This window comes from Penicillium alfredii (assembly GCF_028826965.1).
Source record: "Penicillium alfredii strain IBT 34128 chromosome Unknown utg000001l_segment0_segment0, whole genome shotgun sequence".
Lineage (NCBI taxonomy): Eukaryota > Fungi > Ascomycota > Eurotiomycetes > Eurotiales > Aspergillaceae > Penicillium > Penicillium alfredii.
In genome coordinates this window covers 3107174-3127978 of record NW_026622698.1, presented here as the reverse complement: position 1 = coordinate 3127978, position 20805 = coordinate 3107174, and the positions used below count along the sequence as shown (strand labels likewise).

Sequence of the window (20805 nt, the reverse complement as noted above, 5' to 3'; positions counted from 1 at the left end):
CTCGACGCAGGATCTTCTCTGATGGTGGAGGGAATCCTAAGCACCCACTTTTCGCATTTCAAGCCAAGCGCACCCTGATGCGCCTTGCACGCCTTGATGACGTCCGACGTGTATGATTCGGACGACGCCTGTAATCGGTCGCCGCCGCCGGTGGCCCAGAAAATCTCCTATGCGGTGCAGGAGCCTCTGCCGCCCTTTGTTCACCCAGGGTCGCCTGAGGGCGATGTCGAGAAACCTGCCAAGGGAACGCCCGGTCGTTCCCGTAAGCACCTGCCGGAAACCCGGACTCAAACGCGTCTCGGCGACTCGGTGCTGATCAGCTATCTAGACCCAAGCCGTCCGGATATTGCCAATCACGCCCGAGATCATCCTCTCACGGACTGGCCGCCTCCGCTCGACCGCCCAGCCCTGGTCGAGAAGAGGAAGCCTGAGCCAGCTCCGACCCCTGGACCCAGTCTGGGAGCTCCCACGCTGCCCACGGCCGCGCAGGCCGTGGCCCAGTTGCAGGACAGGCGTCCAAGTGACGACAAGCCCGTCTCCCCGCGGACCAAGTTTCCTCCACTTCCACTCCCCGTGGCGCCCATCGAGGTCAAGAATGAGGTTTTCTCCCCTGTCCAGCCGCCTCGTCTTCCGTCGATCTCGGGCCCGGATCGACGACCCTCAGAGGATCCCTCACTCAAAAAACCCAACCACTCCCCGAGCATCAAGGCTCGAGTATCGCTTCCCTCTCTCCAGTCCTTCCACTCGCCGCCAGATTCTGCAACACCTCCAGACAGTAACAGTAATAGCAACAGCCAAGTGCTGCCGTCCATTCACTCCGCACTGGGAGGGTTATCGCCCAAGAGCTTTCCCTCGGGCCGGATCAATAGCTTGCCTCCTCCTTACCCATACCCCTCGTGTCCGGTGTCAGCGGCGCCCCGAAATGAATCTCATCTGGAGCGCATCTTGCCCGGGCAGTTCCAGGTCCCACCCAGTCCCTTCTCGCACTTCTCCCCCGTGAGCACCAAGGACATGTCGACCAACCCATCCCCCGCATCGCAGGTATCATATTGGCGGACCCCATCACAGACCGAGATGCACCCGGCTGCGTCGCCGTATGATATGTCCATCACGGCCAAAAGCCCTGCCACTGGGTATCCGACGCCCACGGAACAGGTCAGCGCCGGGTCCGGAGATCGCACCTCGCTCAGCTCCAACCCGTCAACCAACGGGTCAATTGGCAGCTTCAAGTGCACTCATCCGGGATGCACGGCACCCCCGTTCCAGACGCAGTATCTCCTCAAGTAAGCCGTTGCCTAGCATTGCTTTTTCGCCAACGGCATACCTCTTAACACGCTGATCTATATAGCTCGCATGCCAATGTACACTCGCAAGATCGGCCTCATTTCTGTCCGGTAGAGGGGTGTCCGCGCGGTGTGGGTGGGCGAGGATTCAAGCGCAAGAATGAGATGATGCGCCATGGCCTAGTCCATAATTCCCCGGGCTATGTCTGTCCCTTCTGTCCGGACCAGCAACACAAGTACCCGCGGCCTGATAACCTGCAACGGTAGGTTTCCCTCAGTGGATATCTAATATTTACTCTTGGGCAATTAGCTGATCTATGTGCAGACATGTCCGCGTCCACCACGTCGATAAAAACAAGGACGACCCCATCCTGCGACAGGTCCTTTCGCAGCGTCCCGTCGGCAGCTCTCGCGGCCGACGACGAAGAATGAACTCCTAACCAAAAAGCTTCAGAATGAGGGCTGGGGAGGACCCCCAGACCCTCGAGACAGATATTTACGCGTGACGACTTTCGCATCAATGATACCTATGTGGTTTTTCATCCGATTGTTTTCGATGTCTACTCTTTTTTTTCTTTTCTTCCGTTCTTCAATGATACCACCTGTCCCGCCATTGTTAGAAAAGCGACGATACATGGGCCATTCGTTTTGTGTATTCTTGAAGCCTTGACTTGACACTATGTTCTTGTTCGCTTTCCCACTCGCTCTTGTATGCTCGCAGCCTGGTGTATAGGTCGACTGGGAAGTATTCTTGTATGGGATGACACGGCTGGTATGGAGTTTATGACTTGTTGAATTATCCATGGATTGACTTGTTGACTTGGTCATATTTATATTATTCTTCTTACTACCTAGTATTCTTTATTGACGATGATCTGCATCGTTGAGTTCAAGCCTCAAGACAAGTAACGAGTGTGGTTCTTGTCTAATGGTAAGATGCCCTGCGAAGATGTATACCCTTCTCACATTTTCGGTGACTATCATGCTTCAGTGGACATGGAGTATATACTTTGATCGATTTTAAGCTTAAGAACAATAATCAGTGTCTCTTTTTGTCTAGTAGCATCATGCCTCACATACGAAGATAGAACCCATTCTTAGGTTTGAGTGTCTATCATACTTCCATAGACATGGTATGAACCCAAGGCCATCGTCACGGTTAGGGCTAGCAATTCAGAATTATAGAATTTATTAGACTTCAAACGCCTGATTTTTTACTATTATTATGATTATTATGATTATTACGGTTTTCTTGAACAGTAATATGCCTCATGCGCAGAGAATTGCCCTTGTGCTACGAGAGCCATGGGACTGACCTTCTCTCTCAAAATCAGATCTTTTCCCTGGTCCAATTCACGCGTGTTCATACCTAAAAAAAGAACCATACCCCACAAAACCTGGAAATGATCAGCGCAAGGACTATGTATATACATAGCTCCGGATCCCTTAAAATAAACCCTTCGCGAGATCTCGGACTTATGCACACGTGCGGTCTTGTACACCACGAGGACAGACAAGGATAGTCCTAAAATAATGGTAAAAAATAAGTAAAAAATAAAAACTAAAAAATTAAAAGCGCACAGAGCTCCGGCGATCAAATGGGGAATCAGGAATAAAGTAAGGCCAGGGAAGATGACCTGCGTCGGGAAGTACGTCGCGTGGAGTCTCACTGCTATATATAGCCCTACTATTGCCGGGTCCATGCTTCTTGCTGCTTGCTTCTTGCTCTACCGAATACCGAAAAGAGCTGTCCGAGAAGAACAAAAAAAAAAAAAAAGGGGGGGGGGGACTTTGACATTCCGGAGATTGCCCGGGGGGAATAGATCTTTTTTTTTTAGGTGGGGTGTGATGGCCTGAGATCTTACCGGAACAGCTTGAATAGAATCCAAACAACGAAAGGAAATGGATTGCGATAGGGTTGCCACCTGGCTTGGCGTGATCTCTTGTCTATGCTGATCTTGTATAGTATCTAAATGTGTCTGAGAGTAACACAGCTATACAAAGGAAGAAAAAGCAATAAAAAAAAATAACCTTGGGACACCGAATCGCCTACTCTAAATATGTCACAAGTCCACGGGTATGTAGGTGATGGATGTGGGCCGGGGAGAAGGGAGATCCACATCGAACTCCACAGACTCTAAGAAATTAATATAAACAAAAAAGCATATACAAAATATATATAATATACAAAAGAAAAAAGAAAAAAGAAAAAAGAATCAAAGAATCAAAAATAAGACATCAAAACAAAGCAGAGATAATAATAGACTTCGTCCAGATGATAATCTTCAGGATTTTCTTCTGTATAGGAACCCGTTGGGCTGGGGGGCCGCCCCCCGCTACACCGGATATAGTTAAACGCTGCGATCCCTGTTTCTTGGCCAGGCTATTTACGCTGTGTCCTCTCAGAGCCAAGGAGAACCGATCCATTCATGGATCCCCATAGGAGCTATAGTAAGCATGGACACTACCGTGATTAGCTCGGCGAGACACCGTTTCTTGGTCATAGCTGTGATGATCGACCCACCTGACTTATCTCGATACCTCTATATTGAACACTGAATGCAAAAGGAGTTCATAATAATGATTATAATAATAAAAAAAATAGAAAGTGAAAAATAAAAAGACAGGAAGCTGACCGACGAGTTCTTGGCACATCTTCCCACCTGCCTATTTGAGGTGGTGATTTCGGCTCGTGGAGATAGGGGCCGTCAGCCCCAGCTCTATTCCCTCCCCCCCCAATTTCTTTTGCTCTTCCTGTTCTTTACTTTTGCGAAGAATCTATTTTGGACTTTTAGCTTTGGATCTCCATCGCTTAAGGATTCTACTACAAGGTGAAGACTATTTTCTGAAAATAGCAGCATGATCGATCGAATCGAATCAACTAGATGGACATGTAGATCGAATTCAATTGCGTGAACAGTGATGTGAATGTGGATAGAGAGAAGGAGCTGCCTGCAGCCACCGGGCCACTAGGCACACCCGGTGTATATCGGTATCTAAACGAGTTCGTCACAAGCTTGGAAAAACAATTGGAACAGAAAAGAAAAAACAAAGAACCCCGTAATGTCAACGCAATGCAATACCCCAGAAACAAGCCTGTTCGCCCGTTCCCTTTTTTTCCGCTGTATTTATACAGTAACATAACCATCTGGACAGAAAAGAAAAGAATGTAATAAACCAAAAGAAAAAGAGGGGGAAAAAAAGGGGGAAGGAGAAGAGAAAAGGATAGTGCTTGACCAGCAAGTAAAAAAAAAGAAAAGAAAAAGAAGAGGAAAAGAAAAAGAAGAGGAAAAGAAAAAGAAGAGGAAAAGAAAAAGATCGTAATCATCCATAGATCAACTCAAGCCCTAATTCATCGAGAGCCAACTTTGCGATGGATCCGGCGCACATGGTCTTTCATGTTGTCGACGCGACTAAACACGCGGCCACAGCCATCCCACTCGCACACAATGCCAGGGTTGTGCTTGGCCTCGTGGCGCGCGCGATCTTTCTTGCTCGAGAACCCGCCTTGAACAGATTGCGGGCAGTTCTCATGGCGGCAGAACAAATGCTTGCGATGCCGGTTAAAGTGCTTGCGCAGGTCACAGCCCCGGCGAAACAGGGCTTGGGACGAGCAACCTGGGTGGGCGCAGCGCCAGGCGCCGTCGCCGGTGGGGATACCGTAGCGGGAGAGGTCCGCTGGGTTCGAGGGTGATGAGGGGCGTGCACGGGATGGTGGGGAGTCGAGGTCAGAAAGGGTTGGGGCAGGAGAGTCGCTGAGGACAGAGGACGACTCAATGGAGACAGGCGCAGTGGATGGGAAGAGTGGGGACGGGGCGAGGAAGTGGTCCGGTGCCGCGGTCGATGCTGTCGAGGTTGAGGGCCCTGTGAAGGCGGGCAGCGGCAGCCAGGATTCGGCGGTGGTCAAGCCATCACTGAAATCGGGGTAGGTGTGGAGGGGCAGGTCGGTAGATGGGGGAAAGCGAGAGAATTGGCTGGGTATGAAGAGGGCGATTGGTACAGGGCAGCAGGGTCGCTCTCAATACACCACTTGTCGATTTGCTGCGCTGTATACTCTTGCAGCTGGGGATGGACCAGAGCGGGCTGCGAGGGCCCAGTGGGGTAGTAGGATTGCATGAATGGCGAGTGTGTGCCCGAGCAGACAGAGGGGTCAACCGGCGGCGAAGGAGCTGTCAAAAAGTCTGTGTTGGAAGGAGAAGACCACGCATAGACTGAGCCAACAGTATCGCTGACGCACGAGGCGCGGCGGCTCGATAAATAGCTCTCGGGGGCAAGGAACGAGACCGAGTCGGAGTGAGCCACATAGTCCATGGCGGGGTGGACACTAGACGAAGGTGGGCTTGATGACGCGCCAACAGGGATATCCATCAAGCCTGCCAGCGGGTCCACAGACCCTGCACACCCAGGCACTGGACCCTGGGTGGCCTTGGCTTGCCAGTTGTAGTTCACGGTGGGCATGTCGTCGACACTGTCGTTGAGGCCCTTGTCGAGAAACTCGGCCGCGTCCACCCGGTCAAAGTCCAGCAAAGCGTTTGAGGGGGAATCGAGGACTCTCATGTCAGCTGCCAAATGAGAGGCTTTCTTTTCTTGTCTTGTCTTCTTCTTCTTCTTCTTTTTTTTTTTTTTTTTTGAAATAATCTGTCGACAGATGGAATGTTGGATGCAATCACAGTGATAGAGTCATAGGGCTTCCGATATCTCTTTGATTCACATTGCATCTGCGTGGGAGATCCATGGGTATAAAAAACAGTCAAGGTCGAGCACTGCCCCAAACTTAGATCTAGGCGTTCCGCAACGTACTGATGGAAGGGGATCTGCAGTCCAATTCTTGGATTAGAAACCCCAGAAACATGCATCTCAGGCCCGCACGGCGCCGAGTCCGGTGGAGAAGCTAGCGAGACTAGCGAGAAACGGGGATGGTTTAATCTTTTTCTGGGAAAATAAGAAATTAGCAATCACCGCACAGAGCCAATGTCGGGGAGGAAAGATACCCTCACAAAGTAGGGCTGAGGAAGGGAAGAGGGTGGGTCCAGCTGTCGAGGATGATAGTGGCATAAGCGAACGCTTGGGATCGCAACGTCGAACCAAATCCAGTTGCCCGTCATCGGATCGGCGTTTTTGATTTATATTTTGATTTCGTTTTATTATATTATTTTTATATTTCTTTTCTGATTAATTATATTCTGTGCCAAGTGGTTCATTCTGTTGACCTAGTATATTCGTTCGAATCCTCAGGTGTCACTTTTTCTATATATAAGCCCACACCAAGGATCCCCTGTATTTTCCCCCATCGCTTTTTCTCCTGCAATACTTCCCGGCTGATTTCATTCTGGGCTCAACGCAACCTTGTTGGAAAGGTAGTATCCTTAGTTTGGGGATGAACTAGGGAACCTTTTGCGACAGGCATACCACATTGACGATCGTTGCTGGAACGAGTGCAGGGAATGCGTTATCGGGTTGACAGGTCGGAGATTCAGCTCACGGCCAACCCGACTGCCCGCGGGCCCACGGGCCCGACTGCCCGGACACCGACGATTTGCACCGTCGGTGGAGTAGTGTCCGGGGGGTGTTGAATGTGGCTATTGGTGGCTTCAGCCCAAGTGGATGCTCAGTGCGTGGCTGGACCATTCATCATCCACCGTGGGCGCGGGAGTTGGATCACCCCCGATATACGAGGAGCGGTGTCCGGGCGTTGTGCCTCCCGAGCCTCACTAGCGCATCTCCCCTGGATGTGGCTGAATGATTCATCCGCCATGAATCCTGACTCAGGTGTGAATATTATTTTCTTTTTTTTTTTGTACCTCTTTCTAAATCGGGACTTGAGGCCTGATCTCGCAACGTGTTCTTGAAAAGATGCCGAGAAATGGCTCTTGGCCTATGACATGGGCTCTGCTAACTACCGACATAATAGAGTTCCGCCCCATGTGGTCGACATCGTGAAGAAGCATCCAAGACAGGTCTATACAAAAATAGACGCCCCCACACCATGTCTTAAACTTGGCCCCAGATTTTCTTCTGGGCACGAACCTCATGCCTGTCGGGCCCTCCAGTGGTCGGCCAGAAGGGGAGTCTGGTCTGATTTCGTGCTGGAGTCGCGGTACAGTACGTAGTGCTGCACCACGAAGACGAGATCGAAAAAGATCGTGACATTCCCCAGCAGGAGCTTGACCGGGTTGCCCGTGATGCCACTCCAGTCACTCTGGAGGCTCGAGTCCAGGACAAGCTGCACCAGCGACAATACGCCGCCAGCCAGATCCAACAACATGGGCACAATACTCCATCCGACAGTCGACTTCCGCTTGTAATTCAACCATGCCTGCGGCACATACTTGACCACGGTGATAATGAGCTTCATATACGAAAATGTATAGACCTGGCGATTCAGCGTGGTTAGCTCAACACACCCAAGCGGAAATCCAGCCCCAAAAGAAAGCTCATCCACTGACCACGTCGATCCACGCCCAGGATGCTGGGTTGTGGCCTTCGTCCGGGCTCCGCGACATTACAACCCAAATCATCACGACGGGCGCCCACACACAACCCCAGAACAGACCCGCCATGGGCTTGCTGATCCGTTGGAATCGAGACACATTCAAACCCCAGATGAACGGCCAGAACTGCGAGTAGACGATCATGCTCATGATGACTGCGTGCACCGCAAATGCCAAGTCGTTGAAGCGGACGGTCGGCTCGCTGGCCGCCGGATGTCGGGACGCATACTGCTGGCGAATGAGGGGGGAGTAGAGGAACGATGAAGTATAGATCGTGTAGCAGGCGAACCCCAGTAGGTTGATGGTCGGGAAGTCGATGGAGAGACCCGCTGTCGACCCGCGCCGCACATTATAGATCGGTTGAGGATAGAACGAGGCTGACCAGCAGACCATACTATGAGCTGGGTTAGATTCCATAGGCTACCTCACTGGAGGTAAGACACATACTATATCCATCCTAGAAGGCTGTCGCGTTATCAGTCTCATGATCGATAGTATCATCGACATCCCGGGGAAACTTACCGAGAAAGTGCCTTGATGAAAACCTCAAGCTGTTCAGATGGCATTTTGAACGTCAAGGGATGCTCAATCCCCAAGAATCTAGCCGGCAACAATCGCAAACCCCAAGAAGCCAACGACCCAGCAAAGCCACGAAGACATGACTAGTTGGGGGCCATGGTGATCAGGTCAGGTGACGATAAGAGATTGTCCGGGTGTGCCTATCCATAGATGGCAGGCGGTGTGTGAATGCAGATGAGTCAGCCGATGGTTGTCCCGGTTATGCGCTGACACGCTAAACCCTAAACGGCAAACAGTTGACGGGCCTCTGGCTCAGCCATGTTGTGATTCCTCTCTGTACGACGCCCAACTCTTCTACTGTCGAGGTCTCTCTCACGATTACTTTTGGGCGTTTTCTCAATTTCATCTTCCCTTCAATCCGACCCTCGTGTGACTACTTCCTCTCTTCACGAATTGTTGTGGCACACACCGCCAGAAGACCGCAATTCCCTTCCCAAGCTTTTCCTTTATTCTACAATCATCGACAGATCAACATACCAAGCGCGCTGTCATCCTGCATTTCAATTGTTGTCGCCTATTTTGTTCCGTTGTCGCATGGTGCATTCTTCGGATCGGGGGGTCTCGATAGATCTCCTTGGGTAGTTCCGACATTCCAGGGTTTTCGAGATCGCGTGGAACTTCGAGAATCATCGGAAGAATGTCGCCAAATGCGGACCTCACGCCCCCGGGGAGCAGCACATACTCGTCGAACACCCTCCATGTCGGTGATGGCACCTGGGACCAGGGGCGGGATACTTTCCTGCTGCCCAATCTGATGGGGGTAAACTTTGAGATGATGCGATACAATGGTATGTGCGCCAGGACTGGAGAGTTCCAAGGTTGGGAGTTAGGGTATTCTGACATATCTCAGGTATGGGCAATCGCTTCAAGGAGATGGCTGGCTACCATTCCATAATCATCGCCCATGGGGTCATTGGAACCATTGTTTTCTTGGGCCTCGTCCCTCTCTCCACATTTCTCATTCGATACTATTCACGATGGAATCCATTTTGGGCATTTAAGCTCCATGCCTGGTGTCAGGTCCTCACCCTTCTTTTGACAACAGTTGTGTTTGTGCTGGGGTGGTTCGCCGTCGGGCCGCAAAGAAGCCTGACTAACCCGCACCATGGGATCGGTCTGGCCATCTATGTGATGGTGATTTTCCAGATTCTGTGGGGCTGGTTTGTACACAAGGTGGAGAGCAAAAGACAGCGGCATCACGTTCCGTTGAAGCTAGTGGTAAGTTGAGCAACCCAGCAGGTGGCTTTGGAAACGCAAAACCCTAACGTCTATCAGATTCACCGATGGCTAGGCCGTGCACTTACGATCCTGGGGATCGTCCAGATCCCGCTGGGACTTACGCTCTATGGCTCCCCCAAATCACTTTTTATTTTGTTCGCGCTCGCGGCTTTTGCGCTTCTGTTGGTCTACTTCGTGATGTCTTATTTATATGACACCGAAGGTTACCACATGGGCAGTGAATACGATGCCCGACACAGCCATTACACAGGGCCTTCAGAGGTGGAAGAGCACCGTCCGAACCGCCTAGGGCAAGCACTAGCTGGTGGCGCTCTGGGAGCAGGCCTCTTATCCATGTTCCGACGACGGCCCCGAAGCCGCACAACGAGTCAAGCCTACGAAGACTCGCGCACTTCATTTTCGGACGAGAAGTACTCCGATGAAAGTTCGCGACATGGCGGGTGGGGCAAGAAACTGCTGGAGGTTGGTGCATTGGCTGGGGCCGGTCTTCTCGCAAAGAAATGGTGGGATCGTCGCCGCAATCGCCAGGACGACGCCGAGTCTGGTCGATACCGGCCGGCACATTCGCGCAGCGACAGCTACACTGAGGATTCGCTCAGTAGGCTGGAAGACGGACGCCCGGAGCCGAGTCACCGCACGCCGCTTAACCGGCCACCGAGCCGGCCCCCGAGCAGACCGCAGAGTCCCGGCTCGTCGTACTATTACAACAGCACCTATTACACGGAGCCCGAGGGTGGCCGATCCCATACCGCTCGCAACGCCTTCCTGGGCGCTGGTGCATTAGCCGCCATGAAGAAATTCTTTGGACGTGGCAAAGACGACGACAAACGCCGTCTAGAAGACATCCGTCGTCGCGAAGAGGAAGATGAGCGGATACAGCGTGCCAACAGCAAGCGCCGGCCGCATGCCGGGGAGGGACCCTACCCGCACCGACGAAGACCGGCCTCGTACTCGGACACCGAGCTCACCGAGACCGACCTGACCCGGCCACCGCGGCAAGCCTCACATGGAGAATCTCTTCTGAGTGCTGAACCCATCGCGTCGGGTGCAGTCCACGCTGCCCCATCAGACATTCCTCCCGCACCGCCCGCACACCAAGAACTGTTGGGTGACCTGCGACCCAGCCGCCGGCATTCGTATGATGGATCAGACTTTGCATCTGGGACAGCAGCCGGAGCCGCCGGAGCCGCCGCAGCCTCGGGCCACCGCCATCGCAGCAGTAGTCGACACCGCAGCAACAGCCGGCGCCGCGAGGACCACGTCGAGTCCCCACCCGTGTCCGTGAAAGTGAAGATGCACAACGACGGGCGCCACGTCACGCTCCGCCGGCTGACGGAAGAAGAAGCGGCCGCCAACCGCGAAGCCCGCCGTCGCGAGCGCCGCAGCTCCCGTCGCCGCGCCGGCAGCGCCAGCTCGTTGTCCGGCAACGAGGGCAGCAACGACCGGTGGCGCCGCGTCGAGGAGATGGAGCGCCGACAGGCCGAGCAGATGCAGCGCGAGCAAGAGGCTGCTGCTGCTGCTACCGCCGCTGCCGGTGGAGGTCCCTCCGTTGCCCCCTCCGGCAGTGTTCCTCCTTCTTCTTTCGTTCCACACTCGCAGGTCAGCCATATGCCGCCCCCGCCGCCGGTGCCGCACCCTGCACCCTCCAGCATGCCCTATGGTCCCGGCAGTGTCACTTCACCGGGGACCTGGACGGGGACTGAAGCCAGTGGTTCCTACGCGAACAACCGCAGACGGCGTCGAGCGGAGCGAGCGCGCGCCCGTCAAGATAGACAGCAGCCGCACGGCGTCGAGTTTACTTGACAGTAATAAGTAATACTACGCCTCCAGCATTCTGTTTGTCCTCTTTTCCCTTTTTTTTTCCTCATGTCCATTTTTCTTTTCTCATTTGTGTTTCCTCTATTCCTTTGCGTGCTCTGATCTGTCCCAGGCACTGCTTATGGCTTGTATAAAATGAGTTCTTTCTGTTTCCCCCGAGCTTTTCTCCGGTGTCGCTATGAATGGACCCTGCCTTACGAACGATGCTTCTGATGGATTTTTGACATGTTGTTTTCTTTCTTTTTCTTATGTGTCTTTGGATGTGTCATTGAGGCGATGGATATGATTTCATTAGGTAGATTCTTCTGCTTCTTTTCTCATTGGTTTTATCTTCTCATTTCTCATGATTGCCAGCGAATATGCAAACTGATCACCAGGTCGGTGGCTATGTCCTTTTTTTTTTCTCTCTTTCTTTTATTATCGTGGTTCAGATATACCGTGTCATCATGCCATTCATGCGTTGACTTTTCCTGTCTTATGGAGAATTGAGAATATCAACAACGCATAAAATGAAATGGATTGAATTTCAAAACTTCGACCGCGGGAGATATAATGTAAACAGCCTTTCACCGGATCACTACTCTGCCGTCAATGTAGAGTTAACCACTCGGCCAGCTCCTAACCACAAACCGCATCATGAAACAAACACAAGCATCTTCAAATCAAAAAAAAGAACGACCAAGTCAGCACTCGAGTCAATAAAACATGTAAGACTGGTTTGAACACTCCCTGTAAGGCCATGCCCCGATAGTTGAGATATAGTCCACTATCAAGGCGTGGGTGTTTTGCTGCGGTGGCTCACACTTGATTTCCAGTAGCAGCTAACATCCAGGCCACAGAGAGACATCACATAGATGATCGATGTAACTGCCAGAGACAGGATGGCATTAGCAATGGCAAGGGCTGCATTGCCGATTCGAGAACCGTGAATTCGTTGCACAGCCGACAGGACAGCTAGAGGGACTTGTAGAACTATCCCGGGAATAATGAGGCTGATATGCAGGAGCAGTTCGTCAGCGGGTGACCGGCACACGATGCGTTTCTTGTCGGGCAAGGCGTCAGTTGTGAAGGTCGTTGAGTTCATTCGCACTTGGAACATAGATGCGCGCGCCCCTGGAGAAGATTGCTCAGGATTTCGGAGTCTGTAAAGAGACAAGGAGATAGCGATGAATTCAATTCGATTCTGTGAGGCAGCTCTATGCGCTGGCATCGAGCCATCCGCGGCAACGTCTGTGATTTCCGGGACTGTAGCTCCCGTCGCATCATGACCCGGTTCATCCTGGGGTTGAATGCAACACTGGACACTCTTTGCAAAAGGCAGATTGGACAGAGATGAAAAGTGAATGTCAGGTCTCTTGTTGAGGTAGTTGACCCGTAGCTGGGGGGTCTTAGAAGGGCTATGATAGGGAGAAAGTCGCTGAGCATGAGATCGCTGGGTTCCTTTCCATTTCTCAAACTGCTTCTTCTGGCGGTACGAAGAAATATAATCCCGGTTTCGTTCAACCGAAGGAAGCGGGCGCTGGATCAGTGGAGACGGACGTGATGGAGAGGTATCAGGAGAGAACCGGATATATCTCACCGGCGACACGGGATCTTCGAGGTCTTTGGCAGAGTAGGCATTGGACGTCTGCTGGAAGTTATTCATCGCAGTGATAGGGGGTACGCCAAACGGCTCACTGTCGGCAGACAAGGGCTGTTTGTGGAATTTTGGCCACTCTCCTTCATCGCCTGACTCTGCGAAACTTTCCTCGAGTTTGCCGTCAAACCAGTTGTATGACAATTCCCGCTTCTGCGACGCAGACTCGGTGCGCAGATTCTCGGCCTCGCAGCGCTGGCAGATTCCATGGTTGCTAGCTTGTTCGCTGTTCGATGCGGGGGTGTTCTGAGGGTTTGCGGGCTCCATGAATCCGTCGAGGGTATGATACTGGTCCACGGCGACATCGAGCTCCAGTCGAGGATACCGTTTGCCAGCACCCAGGCCGCGAAATGGTTCGCGAACTTCATCTGGACTGAACCCTTGCTTCATCGGACGGGCGCCGTAGATCGCATGGTCGGGTCTCTGGGCATCTGGCGGTCTCTGCACCTGGCCATCGAATTCAAGGACGGACGCAAAAGTTGGGGAGAGCAAGCCGTCGGCTGTGGATTCGGTCATCGTCAACCGAGTGTCAATGATTCCCAGAGGACCTGATTTCATCGATCGCATGGCGCAACCTTGGAAGAGAATGGAGAAGCAAAATTCGAATGAGCAGACGAAGAGAAGGCAGGGCCGTATGCACCCAATGGGGAAGGTGCCCCTCTACAGCAGTGGCCGAAGCCAAGCGGAAGGAAAAGTGGAAACAGATGAGAATTGCTATAATTCTACAGGTTAAGGGATGAGGTGCGCAAGAGGTTATGTACATCAGTCTATTTGACGTGAGCCTGCAGGGTCTCCAGCACCTGAAAAAAATGTCAGTCAAAATGCACAGATCTATGAAATAGGTTGGAACGGGTCTTACCTCCAGCTCGATCTTGGCCTCGGCGATGTCCTGCTCGCTGCCGCTGCCGCTGGCGATCTTCTGGGCCTCAGTGACCTGGTTGCGGATAGCCTGTGTTGGGGAAGATGTCAGCACAGTTCGCTCGAGAATCACTGCGGAAAACCTACGTCGGCGCTGAACTCCTCCAGGGGGAAACCCTCGACAGCGTTAATGCTCAGCTGAGAGTCAGGCTGGACGACAGCGAAACCACCGGAGACTGCAAAAATAGAAAAGACCGCTGTTAGTTTCTTGTTCGTTTTGATTGGATGGCGGACCAGCATAAACTGATATTGCGGGCGTGCAAGGGTCGAACATACGGAAGTACTGCTTGGTAGAGCCGCCCTCCTCAACAATCTCAACGAGACCGGGCTTGAGCTGCTCGATGGAGGGGACGTGGTTGGCGAGAACACCCATCTCACCGGAGGCGGCGGGGATGTTGACCTGGGTACTGTGATCGCGAAGACGAGTCAGTTCCTGGGATTGGGAGGCGAAGACACCGAGGGGATGGTCGCAACAAAAGGGATGACATACACGCCGGTCGAGCGGTAGATGGTCTATCAGATGGGACAAAAAGTCAGTAAGGAGACCAAAGAGAGATGATATTCAAGTCGGCTCAACGCACCTGGTGAGGCAGGGTCAGGGACAGCTTGATCTTGTCGGCGACAGCCTCCGCGTAGCCTCGGCGCTGGATGGGAGCGCTGAAGAGGGAGGGACGGGCCCTCAGGGCAGAGCGAGCGAAACGGAGCGAGCTCATTATGCAATGGGTGGGAGGTGGAACGACTAGGAGTATCCTGGAGTTGCGGTGCAAAGGTCGAAGTCGGAATGCCGGTTGTTCCCTAGCGCGGTCACGTGGTGGGCCGGGCACTTACCAGGTTAGTGTTTGTGTAAACAGGCTCCAACACTACGTTTGGGCTATGCATGATACAAGGAAGCAAAACAGTCTAATAAAAAGAAGGATATGGCATTATTATGGATTTTCGTCTTTGATATGCCCTTTTATTTCATTTTTGCAAAGAAGTTTTGTCTTGACTTGACAGGGAGAGCAACCTTGAGACCGAACTGCTGGTATCATTGCAGAATAATCCATCGATTGAACCACAGGATTTCTCATCTCTGGTATACCAATAGCATCAAGTTCTATATTTAAGAGGTCTTGTATATTCCGCGTTGAAAAGTCCGGATGTGTATGACATCACGTGGTCTTATATTTGGGTATGTCACGTGGTTTGTATGAAATTCTTTCAGAAGCCCAGAATTCCACACAGACAACATATAACGAAAGGCCAGGTTAAATGCGTAAATGATATCCTTGCACTCGTCATATGCATATTTGTCGAGTATGCCGTATAACATCGAAAGCATACACATAACTCGGCAGAGACTTGGGCACTTACAGAGTGAATTGGTCCGTGCACGATAAGCGAGCCCACACAACGACGAGCCCTAGGCAAATGTGACTCCTGGGCCTGACGTTCCCGTTCCTCTCTTCCACCATCCTCGTCAATCACCAACCGTCAAGATGGCCAGTACGTTGTCCCATCCTATTCTATTCGGCTTCAGTGGGAAAGGCGACCCATGGAAAAAGACAGAAAAAAATTTGAAAGCACACCCCTAACATATCGTCTCAGAGTCGAAGAACGCGTCCCAGCACCACAACAGCCAGAAGGCTCACCGTAACGGGTGTGTACTCCCCCGACCCCCGGCCGTTGGAAAAATGGACATGTGTGTGAATGGGCCGGGAGCGATGGATATGGAAACCGAGACGCAGAGGTTCGATCGACTGTCGATTAGAAGACTGCGCATGATCGCCTCGAATCTCCATTGGAGCGATCAGCCTCGGCCCCCTCGTCCATTCCCGGCCCATTTTCAACGCGACATACGCTGTCGTACGCACCTGAACCCAGCCAGCTAACCCCCCGAACAGTATCAAGAAGCCTAAGACCCACCGTTACCCCTCCCTGAAGGGTGTCGACCCCAAGTTCCGCCGCAACCACCGTCACGCTCTGCACGGCACCATGAAGGCGCTGGTACGTTGAATCACCCAAGGACCACCAGTCCCAGCTATACATCCAGCTTGGTGGTGGCCCCGCAACGGATACTAACTCCTCGAACAGAAGGAGCGCAAGGAGGGCAAGCGTGAGGTCGCATAAACGGAGGATATTAGAAGAAAAACCAAACCCAAAAAAGGAATCATGAAAAGGAATCTCGAGGGCGCAGAGGATCCGACGTACAAGTCGTGCGATGATCGAGGATCGGTCCGCTGTGTCGAATAGAGCCTGGGTTTCTGCCTTTACTCCTTTGCGCGCCAAGTCCCGGGTTGTGTGAAATACAAGAAATCAACAGGCTTCATTCGAGTGTGCACATCGCAGTGCCAATGCCTTAAGTGGACCGTCCGCTTTTGGTTTATTTCTTCTCTCTTCTGCTGTTCCATGCGCTTTTAAGGATCACTATCGAGCTTGATCTTGCAAGCTCCCCCAATCTCCCGGCATATGTGTGTACAGCCACGTGCCTATTTTATGCGCGCTCGCTGAAGGATTTTTTACGTGCCAAGAGCAGACCCCAAGCCCTTCACACTTACCATTCACCCTTTCTCGATCCCTGCTCGATGGCGGAAGGGTGTCTGGATGGAGGGCTACATCTCGTAAACAAGTCATTTCATTTGAACGTAGAGCGAATAGCTATATATACAAATGCTATCATTCAACTTTCCAGACAATCAATCGTTTATCAAATCCGCCACTAATAACCCATTCTTCTCGGGCACGGTCTTCGCCTGCACGAGGTACGGAGACATGACCCGCCCAAATCGTGCGTACCTTGCAACCGGGCTCATGGCCGTTCTTCAGCAGAGCAACCACCTTCCCGGTCTTCGTCTCGATCCCGCGAACTACCCCGTCGTCCCCATTGACCCAGATACCCGACCCGTCAGGCCGCCAGGCGACCTGCGGCGTCGAGTAGGCCGTCTGCGGCGCAAAAGAGTTCGCCTGGACCAGGATGGCGGCGTCTTCGCGGTTCTGCAGTGCCAAGGATGCCAGGGCCTGCGACGCCTGCGTCATAGAGACCTCTGTGTCTGCTGCATTGCTTTCGTCACCTGCGTCTGACCACGGGAATAGCAGGCGCACGATAATGACCTTCAAATGAGGAAGGGCGGAGGTGGCGACAGCCAAGAGGCCCGGGTCATTCGGGCTGAGTGCCATGTGGGCGGGCGAAAACGCAACCCAGGCATTGGAGTGCGGTGCTAGGTTTTGCTTTCCAAGGAGCCTGCATTCTGGCAGTGATGAGTTCGGTGCGGGATCACTCCCACTCTCGTGTGGAGAGATGTTTGTTGCTGGTGTTGGTTGCACCTGGTAGTAGTAGATATAGGTCGAATCCCGGCGCGAGGCCAATAGAAGCAGTTCGTCGGAGTCGACATGGCGCACAAAAAGCAACGATTCTGGATTCGTAGCAAGTTTGACCCGTGCAGCAGGCTCACCGATTACCGGCGCAGCCTCTTCGCTGTCGGGGATATCGAGACGGTACAAGAAGATGGTGGCATCCCAACCGGCGGTGGCCACCCACCACTTGGTGGACGAAGATTCAGGCTCGACCGGGTCTTGGTATGCAGTCACCTTGACTGCATATTTCGAGTGGTCCTTCCGTCGATCCAGAATCTCGGAGTCGTGCTGGAGCAGCAGTTGGCCGGACATATTGGTCATCAGGACATATCGGCCCTGGAGGATCGACACGTATGAAAGCACGGGCGAGTCCGACAGACCTGTGAAAGAGGTCACCGCGGAATGCCCTGAGACAGTCTCCAGAAGATGGACTTGTCGGTCTGCACCTGTGGATATAATGTAAGGTCGCGCTGGTGTGTCCGGCGCATTTTCATCGCCGCCATTGCGGGGCTGCTGCCACAGTTCTACGGATGCAGCGAGAAGGTTCGCGGATGTCGGGGTCTGAACGACCGTTGGTTTTGATGGCGCTGGAAGAGGTTAGTAGAGCGCTACAAGTGATCCAAGCCTGTGGCGGAAATGACGAGGCACAGTTGGATACATCCAACATCCAACATTGAGGAATACAAACTCACCGGGCACGCTCCACCGATCCGACTCAGCACGGTCTGCTCCATACCGTTCGAAACTCACGCTCTGTTCGAACGTGCGCTTCTCTTCGAGCAAGCTTTGAATGGTCCAGTGGTTGGTGTCGTCGCCCGAGGTCTGCCCCACGTCAGCGCGCAGACCAGCCTCGTGGATAAAAGCCTGCAGCGTCTCGGAGTAGTCGTTTGTGCGCAGGAACCGAGCTACCAGGGCGCTGGCGAGAGCGTCTACTGCGGTGGTGGGTGCCATAGCCGAGGTGGTGGAAGTTGTTCATTGTGAGGTGGCGCGAGATATTTATTGGTAGTCGCTGGTGACCACCCATCATCCACCTGTCAACCCTAACACAGACCGGATATCTGCCATTGATGGATTTTCAATTGACTTGCATAAGGTTATTGATTCCATCCCTAGCCGACTTACAGGACCATACCAAGTGTGTGTAAAAACTTCACTATGATCGCAGTATGAATGCTGTAAACATCGGAAATCGTCAAGGCTATAAACCAATTTCTAGAGCAGGGTATGTGCTGTATGCGAATATTCTCAAAATCCATTCTCCCATGCCTCCCGTGGAATCCATAACGCCGGATATCAACCATGCCACCGATGAAACTTTACATCATTGGAAAAGAAAAGAGAACGAAAACATGAAAGAAAACCAGATAATGCCGAGCTTCCATCTCTCGCTGTGCTCAGCTAAACATATCCTCGGCTCTCCGTCGACGGCCACCACGCCCTTCGAGCGTCCCGGCAAACAGCTCCTTCTCCGCATTGCTGTTGTACTTGGACGGGAACAGCTCGCGCACCGAGGCGCCTCGGCCCTTGATGGACATGCCGTTAGCCGCGCCCCGGATAGCAAATCCCTGGTCTTCCCTCGCCGCCCCACGGATATGGGCTTCGTTCCGAGCGGAATCGGGGAAAAGCTCAACATTAGCGTTTCGCGTGGATTCGACGTGCCCATCCCCAAAGGGAGCGGTGATCCGTCGGCCCAGCGGATCTGCCGTCTCGTCGGAAGCATCAAAGGCATCTGAGCGACGGTGGTTGCTGGCTTTGCTGGGCGGTTGTCCCTTGGGGATATAGCTGGAGGTGGGCTTGTTGGGGAAGAGTTCGCGCGCGCCGGAGTTGGACTCGCCAGCGGACGGGAAGAGCTCCTTGCCGGTATTTCGGCTCAACTGTGGAGACCGCTCGCGGAATTGTCGGCGACCGTTGTGACCGGCCCGCTCAATGCGATCGCGGTCCTCCAGAGTGTCTCGTCCCGGGGACGCGCTGCGGTTGCGAAGACGTCCCGATGCCCGGTCATCATCCTCGGGGAACAGTTCTCGCGGGCCACGACGTCTGCGCCCACCTCGCCCGCGGTCCGAGTCTGAGTAGCTCGACGCGCCCCGATCATCGTACATGTCGGCATTGAACAGGTCGCCATCGCGGTCGCGGCGCCGGCGGTGCTCCCTGTCGTCAAACCGGCGGCGCGTGTAATCACCATCGTCCGCCTCACCGTTTCGGCGTCGGTCCGCGAGCTCCTGGCGCAGACGCTCGCGGGGGTCGTGCTCGGGGTGCATGAGGTAAAATCGACTCTTTTCGTGGGCACGCGGCTGCTTGCGATCTGTCTTGACAGCTGATCGCACTTGAAGGACCGAGTCGGGGTGTGACGACAGAAGCTTCGCTGAGCGAAGGCGCAGTGGAGGGAGGGCCGAAGCATCCTCTTCGCCGTTAACTTGTGTAAAGGCCGCCAGCGCTTGGAGGCCGGACTCGGTGGAGGTGTAGATGATGTTGGCGGAGGTGTCGTCGATCCATTCGATACGCGTGGGCTCTTCGCGGTCGTAGTGGCTGAGAGCAAATTGTTTGATGTGGTCCGTAGTCAGTTCATCCACGCCGCGAACATGAACCTTTTCGTAGACGGCCTCCTCCGTGAACGGATCAGCTGCGTCCTCTGCGCGTGTCGCCGATTCCTAGAAAGCCGAGGATAAATTAGCGCGCGAAGACAGGATATGCGACTAGAGTAATCACTCACCGTTTGAATGGGCTCCGGCTCCGGCTCCGGTTCCGGGCCCAGATCAAGGTCCATATCGATATCCATGGAGGCATCGGGGGCTTGGTTGGCTACAGATGACAGATGGGCAGCCTCCATGATGAGGAAAGGTGCCAGAAGGTTGTAGATGACGAATTGAAAGGGTATATAAGGTGGCGCGTGGAGGGAAAGTGAAGTGTGGAGAGGCCACGGTGAAAACGTGAAGCTGGGATGCTCTAAATCGGGAATAGTGCGGCTGACGGTGGCCATGCCGCAACAATGAACATCAGCAATCCACGTCAACATCGATGCCGATCATCGTTGCCATCCTCGAAGTCGATAGTGGGAACAGCGGGGATTCGAATATTTTGCATGAAAAAGAAATTTATCTCGGATTGTGCCGTCAATTGGCGGTTGAGTTGGCCTTGAATCGACATTATGGAGCTCCGGCGTTGCCAAGTTGCGGCTGTCATCTCCTCTTGAGATGCTCCAACAGTTTCAATTGCACAGAAGTTCTTTACCGACCTCATCAAATTCATTCCAGCTTTTGAAAGTCTATTTTGGTACGCAGCAGAATATGGGAATGACATCAAAGCAGGCGGGCAGATGGCCGTGTTCTTTCCGGTCAAATTTAGCCTATTCTCGTCTCCACCAGAGCATTTCTGAGGGCGAAATTGCGATCCTCAAAGGATAGTCATTGCTGGAGCTGGTGATGAGGGGCAATGGCATACTCTCGGCGTCTGCCCACCCCGGCCTTTTAAATCGGACTGGTTTGCCTTGGGTGTTGTCTGATATCGATGC

The 20805-nt window shown here is 53.1% G+C and overlaps 9 protein-coding genes across 9 annotated transcripts; 3 read left to right on the top strand and 6 right to left on the bottom strand.

Annotated features, from left to right (window-relative positions):
- Window positions 1-96: 96 nt before the first annotated feature.
- NUU61_001205 (uncharacterized protein) lies at window positions 97-1723 on the top strand (the record flags this gene model as incomplete). Its single annotated transcript, XM_056651787.1, has 3 exons — window positions 97-1283; window positions 1349-1546; window positions 1609-1723. 3 exons carry the CDS (start codon window positions 97-99, stop codon window positions 1721-1723), a joined length of 1500 nt encoding a protein of 499 aa, XP_056516637.1.
- Window positions 1724-4635: 2912 nt separating this feature from the next.
- On the bottom strand, window positions 4636-5840 carry NUU61_001204 (putative C2H2 transcription factor; the record flags this gene model as incomplete). Its single annotated transcript, XM_056651786.1, has 2 exons — window positions 4636-5257; window positions 5284-5840. The coding sequence occupies 2 exons, from the start codon at window positions 5838-5840 to the stop codon at window positions 4636-4638; spliced, it is 1179 nt and encodes a 392-aa protein (XP_056516636.1).
- Window positions 5841-7311: 1471 nt separating this feature from the next.
- NUU61_001203 (putative L-cystine transporter) lies at window positions 7312-8340 on the bottom strand (the record flags this gene model as incomplete). The annotated part of the gene is made up of 4 exons (XM_056651785.1): window positions 7312-7656; window positions 7730-8168; window positions 8222-8239; window positions 8297-8340. 4 exons carry the CDS (start codon window positions 8338-8340, stop codon window positions 7312-7314), a joined length of 846 nt encoding a protein of 281 aa, XP_056516635.1.
- Window positions 8341-8990: 650 nt separating this feature from the next.
- On the top strand, window positions 8991-11395 carry NUU61_001202 (uncharacterized protein; the record flags this gene model as incomplete). The annotated part of the gene is made up of 3 exons (XM_056651784.1): window positions 8991-9141; window positions 9204-9571; window positions 9629-11395. The coding sequence occupies 3 exons, from the start codon at window positions 8991-8993 to the stop codon at window positions 11393-11395; spliced, it is 2286 nt and encodes a 761-aa protein (XP_056516634.1).
- Window positions 11396-12179: 784 nt separating this feature from the next.
- NUU61_001201 (uncharacterized protein) lies at window positions 12180-13613 on the bottom strand (the record flags this gene model as incomplete). Its single annotated transcript, XM_056651783.1, has 1 exon — window positions 12180-13613. The coding sequence occupies one exon, from the start codon at window positions 13611-13613 to the stop codon at window positions 12180-12182; it is 1434 nt and encodes a 477-aa protein (XP_056516633.1).
- Window positions 13614-13813: 200 nt separating this feature from the next.
- Window positions 13814-14677, bottom strand: NUU61_001200 (F1F0 ATP synthase subunit delta; the record flags this gene model as incomplete). Its single annotated transcript, XM_056651782.1, has 6 exons — window positions 13814-13846; window positions 13906-13995; window positions 14052-14140; window positions 14241-14371; window positions 14455-14477; window positions 14546-14677. 6 exons carry the CDS (start codon window positions 14675-14677, stop codon window positions 13814-13816), a joined length of 498 nt encoding a protein of 165 aa, XP_056516632.1.
- A 765-nt stretch (window positions 14678-15442) lies between these two features.
- Window positions 15443-16073, top strand: NUU61_001199 (60S ribosomal eL29 domain-containing protein; the record flags this gene model as incomplete). Its single annotated transcript, XM_056651781.1, has 4 exons — window positions 15443-15449; window positions 15552-15693; window positions 15848-15950; window positions 16038-16073. 4 exons carry the CDS (start codon window positions 15443-15445, stop codon window positions 16071-16073), a joined length of 288 nt encoding a protein of 95 aa, XP_056516631.1.
- Window positions 16074-16619: 546 nt separating this feature from the next.
- Window positions 16620-18248, bottom strand: NUU61_001198 (uncharacterized protein; the record flags this gene model as incomplete). Its single annotated transcript, XM_056651780.1, has 2 exons — window positions 16620-17884; window positions 17990-18248. 2 exons carry the CDS (start codon window positions 18246-18248, stop codon window positions 16620-16622), a joined length of 1524 nt encoding a protein of 507 aa, XP_056516630.1.
- A 443-nt stretch (window positions 18249-18691) lies between these two features.
- Window positions 18692-20124, bottom strand: NUU61_001197 (NCBP3 domain-containing protein; the record flags this gene model as incomplete). Its single annotated transcript, XM_056651779.1, has 2 exons — window positions 18692-19945; window positions 20008-20124. The coding sequence occupies 2 exons, from the start codon at window positions 20122-20124 to the stop codon at window positions 18692-18694; spliced, it is 1371 nt and encodes a 456-aa protein (XP_056516629.1).
- Between the last annotated feature and the right edge of the window lie 681 nt (window positions 20125-20805).